This window comes from Eptatretus burgeri, chromosome 8 (genome assembly GCF_056783735.1).
Source record: "Eptatretus burgeri isolate ZD-2024b chromosome 8, Ebu_testis_v1, whole genome shotgun sequence".
NCBI lineage: Eukaryota > Metazoa > Chordata > Myxini > Myxiniformes > Myxinidae > Eptatretus > Eptatretus burgeri.
In genome coordinates this window covers 77,999,259-78,004,258 of record NC_140968.1, presented here as the reverse complement: position 1 = coordinate 78,004,258, position 5,000 = coordinate 77,999,259, and the positions used below count along the sequence as shown (strand labels likewise).

The 5,000-nt window shown below is 44.4% G+C and overlaps 1 protein-coding gene across 2 annotated transcripts in view; it reads left to right on the top strand.

Annotated features, from left to right (window-relative positions):
- LOC147022108 (ras-associating and dilute domain-containing protein-like) overlaps positions 1-5,000 on the top strand; it is a 48,442-nt gene that overhangs the window by 1,105 nt on the left and 42,337 nt on the right. For both annotated transcript variants that reach the window (XM_085892698.1, XM_085892697.1), the window contains exon 2: positions 4,544-4,808. In XM_085892698.1, coding sequence (XP_085748824.1) covers positions 4,544-4,808 — 265 coding nt within the window. The remainder of the gene's footprint in view (positions 1-4,543; positions 4,809-5,000) is intronic.

The following is a 5,000-nucleotide window of genomic DNA, read 5'->3' as shown; positions in this document are numbered from 1 at the left end:
GAATGGGAGGGAGCAGGAGTGGGGACAGAGTTGAGAGTATATACCAACTAGAGAGAGAATTGCTTTGCAATACATGTCCCCTACCGATGTGATATTTTCCAAGTCCAAAAAGGGCCTAACTCTGAAAAAATTGATGAAACGCCCTCAAACTCGAACTTGTTCTTTAATTATCATAATAATATAAAGCCATGTACCAAATTTCAGTTGAATATGTTAAAAGGTATGGGGAGAAAGTCTCACAGGTGGGGCGGACAGACGGACAACCTGTAGTATCCTCCGGTGAAACTGGTAGGGCACTAATAAGCTTGCTATCACTTGCTCGGTCAGCTGTTACTTATCAACCATTTCAATAGTGTGCTTGCTTGAGTTCTCAAGCCTACTTGACAAGCGCTCTACAAGACTTATTAGTCTCCTTCCGCTTTCACCGGAGGGGACTACAGGTTTGCTCTCCATCCGTCCGTCTATCTGTACCACCTGCCTTTGTTTTTGAGACATTTTCAACTGAAACTTGGTACATGGCTTTATTATGGTAAGTTACAGAACAAGTTCGAGTTTGAGAGCGTTTCATCAATTTTTCACAGTGATGCCCCTTTTTGGACTTAGAAAATATCACATCAGTAGGGGACATGTATTGCAAAGAAATTCTTGCTGCTGTTGGTAATGGAACACACCCCAGGTGTAGTGATGTTTTGCCACCACTCTCGTGCCTTGTGCATACTAACAAGGTGCGACTTTACTTTATTACTTGCAAGCTCTTCATCCTCTGCACAAAGTTGAAATTCACCATCTTGCGAGGGAAGAGCTTGCGAAGTAATGCAACTTGTGTTTATATTTCTATAACGATATCTAAATTGTCATGAAGGACAGACTCAACACTAACGTTCATTTGTGAAATGTTGTGATTAACAGACACTTCTCTTTTTTAAGTCGATCTGTAAATTATTCCTGCCAGTCAAATAAGGATGTGGATGTCAGACTCGGTGGTGTAATGCAATGATTGTTGTTGTTGTTTGTTGTTGTTGGGTTTCTCCAGTCAGTTTTGTTCGAACAGGCCCATGGCACAGAGATAGCCGATCGATCTCCCGAGGAGTGACGAGGAGTGACCCAGAGATTCCTCATACCTCATATCTATGATGTTGTGCTCTTATCTAAGTGGAGCCAGGACTGTGCAGTGTTCCATGATTAGGTGATTAGGGTTGGCACTTGCAATTGCAAGGAACTGCCCACCTCTCATGTCCAGGTGGTCTTTGATTTTTAGCATTTTACCTCTGTGTGTAGGTGCTCGATGGGTGTTAATGTACAACCTGTGATGATGTGAATGGCTTTGTTTTGTAAGGTCTGTAGGATGATGATATGTGTGTTTGAAAGTGCTGGAGGCCCACGATGAGCTGGCGTAGTTAATGACTGATCTAATGTACTGTTTGTACATCTTCGTGATGTTGTTTCTATGTGGTGTCCAAAGTCGGTGCCTGTGAGTGCCCTCAACGTGTTCAGCCGAGGTGTGCGTTTTTTTTTTTTAATGTTTGTGATGTGATCTGAGAAAGACATGGATGTATTCAAAGTGATGCCAAGTATTTGTGTTGGGTGTGTGTATGTGTATGTGTGGTGTCACGCTATGTTCCTTGATGTAATTTGTTCAAAGAGTGACTTGATTTTGAGGGGGCTACTTTCATTGTGTTGATGGCGAGCCAGGTTTGTAGGGTGCTGTGGAAGGGTTGAAGTTGTGCTGTGGTGGTGTTAGTTTTCCTATGAGTATAGGTTAAGGTGAAATCGTCCACATATGAGGCTATTTGTATGTTCTCGGGTGCTTGTGGAATGTTGTGCATGAACAGATTAAGAGTGTGGGGGAGGGGACTGAGCCTTGAGGGACTCCAGTAGGAAAGTATCGTGTGCGTGATGACTTGCCGTTAAAAGTTTTGAATGACTGAATGCAATGGTTGGAGCATCTGCTGTCAGTCTGACAGAGCGGCGGTTCAAACTCTAAAGGAGTGATACTATAGACTTCGAAAATGATACGTGCTGCTTCCTTGCTTGATGTTCAACATTTAAAATTACGGTGTATAGCAGGGACAAACAACTGGAGGTTGGCAACGATAGTGCAGGCTTTGAGCCTTATCCTGCATTAAAGCTCCTTGTAAAATTGCTATATACCTATTGCTGACCCTCCAATCGTTGTGTTACTATACCTATTGCTGGCCCTCCAATCAACTGTGATCCACCTTCATTTGTGGAAAAACAGGCTGCGGTGAACCGGTTGAAATGGGGTAAAGCTCCTGGGATCCGTCCATGCCGAACTTCTCAAGGTTGGTGGGAATGCAGTACTTATGTCATTGCACTCACTTCTGTGCTCTGCCTGGAATACAGGCATCATCTCAACTAATTGGAAGAGGGGCCTTGTTGTCCCTTTCTGGAAAGGGAAGGGTGATCGCCAGGACTGCAACAACTACTGAGTGGTGATGCTGCTTTCAGTGTCGGGCAAGGTCTTTGCTTGAATAATTCTTGATAGGGTTTGCCACCATCTGTTTGAGCACCAGAGCAGTCAGGTTTTACACCAAAGAAGTCAACGATTGACCGTATCTTTGCTCTTCAGTTCCTCACCGAACGTAGACGAGCGTTTCGGCAGGGTCTACTTGCATCCTGTGTGGATCTCTGTAAAGCGTTTGATTCAGTAAATCAGGATACCCTCCTGAGGATTTTGGTCTTCATGGGGTGCCACCAAAACTGATCAATCTGATGTCTGAACTATACTCTGGTACTGAGAGTGCTCTGTCGTGTGGTGATACCATCTCTGACTAATTTCCAGTTGTTACTGAAGTTCGTCAGGAATGAGTACTGGCCCCCACACTTTTCAGCACTTCTACGGACTGGATTATTGGGAGGATGTCAGAGAGATCAAGCTGCGGTACATCATTTGGGAATGTTTAGATCTCTGACCTTGATTTTGCAGATGATGCAGTCATCTTCGCGGAGACACTGGCTATCCTTTCAGGGGCCCTCAAGGTAATGAATAAGGAGTTGGAGTTTGATTCGGGTTTCCTGCGTCAAAACTAAGATCCCGGCTTTCAATGACATCTTGGATGCTGCTATCCTGTCTGTATCTATTTGTGGTGAGGATGTTGAGGTCACGGAGAGATTCACTTGCCTTGGCAGTGATATTCATGTCTCCGTTGGCTGTGAGCCAGAGGTCAATAAACATCTTGATCGGGCCTGGGGAGTTATGGATTCACTGGATCATGGGGTGTGGCGCTGCCGGTACCTGTGCGGGAGGACGAAAGTCCGAGTCTTCACGTCCTTGCTGCTTCCAGTCTTGCCCTATGGATGTGAGACTTGGACTCTGGCCAGGGATCTGAGACGGAGACTTAATTCCTTTGGAACCAGGTCTCTTCGGAGAATTCTTGGCTATTGCTGGTCAGACTTTGTGTCCAACGAGCGGTTGCTGAGAGAGACTCAAATGAGATTTGTTGCCTGCATAGTCTGTGAGCATCAGCTGTGGCTGTATGGTCATTTTCCTGATGCTGATTCTACTCACCAGATTCTCTCAGTGAAGGAGTCTAGTGAGTAGAGGAGGCCAATTGGCCGACCACGTGCCTCGTGGTTGCAGCAGGTTGATCAGCATCTCAAGGAGGTGGGGATGGGCCAGGCATCTGCCTGGAGGATGGCCAGATGGAGGTCCCTGAAGTACCGACGGAAAGTGGACCCAGCAACAACGTGCTGCTCCAGCACAAGCTCCCATACCTAATCTGACCTCATAGGTACCCCATTGAAATTGGTCAGATTATTATTCTGATTCCATGAAATTTGTGCCCGACCAACAGGTCACCACCATTGATCAGAAGATCTTGATTATTTGACCACCTATAGTATACCACTTGAATTGATGTGTAATCTAAGAATGACATCATATGTCACATTACCTGGTGGCCATATTGGATTTCACAAAAACTCTTGAAACACATCTTCATTTTTTTGATCAATTCAGTTGAAACTTGGACCACTTATAGCATGCCGCTTGAATTGATGTATACCTAAGGATGAAATCATAGGTCACGTGTAATGGCAGCCATATTGGATGTCATGAAAACCTTGAAAATGCATCTCCTTCATTTTTCGATCTATCGGGTTAAAACTTTGCATCATGAGATCTGGGTTGCCGTTGTCAAGACGTCATCATGTATTCGTCCAATCAGAGTGGGGCATCTCGGTCCCCTGCTTCACTGCCAGCAGTTATTATTATTGTTATTATTATTATTATTATTATTATTCTCATCTTTCACAGGCAATCATCACCCGATTATGTATCGAATTGCCTGTAACCTTCGACACTTGTTGTTTAACCAGAATTTGTATCTTTCTTTGGATTAGCCATTTTGGTTTACTCAATAATTAGTGCCACATGAAAATAATTGGGTTCCACTTGCAGTTGCAATCATAGAATACATCAACTAAGGCTAAAAGAGAGAGCGAAAAATACATTGGCATTTCATCGAACAAACATTTCAACAAAACTGTGCACTTGTTTGCATTCCCTTTTTTTTCTTTTTAGGTCGACTTCTTCCGATGGCTCCAGCTCGTGTCCCAGTGAGAGCTCCACTCCTAGCCGAATGCGTCGCTTTCCTAAGCACCTTTTGCGCTCATTGCTGAGCACATCAAACGACCAGAGGACAACTATGACGAATTCTGGGGATGTTGTGGATTCTCGACCTCCATCTCCACGACCACTGAGGATATATGCTCCTGAAATCAGTGACAGTGTACATTACAAGAGTGTGTGGGCGAACTTACTTTCTCCGGCAATAGATGTAATTCGGGTAAGTTCCTGAAATAATGTATTTATGCTACTTTCTAAATGCGTGTGCTACTTGCCTCTATTACTGATGTTGAGGATCATAGAAGAGCTGAATGATAGAGGGTGACAAGTGAACAACAGACTGACTGCAGAATGGGCGAACCAGAATTCAGAGATGCACCACAATTGAAAGGGGTTGCCAAGCAGAGGAGCC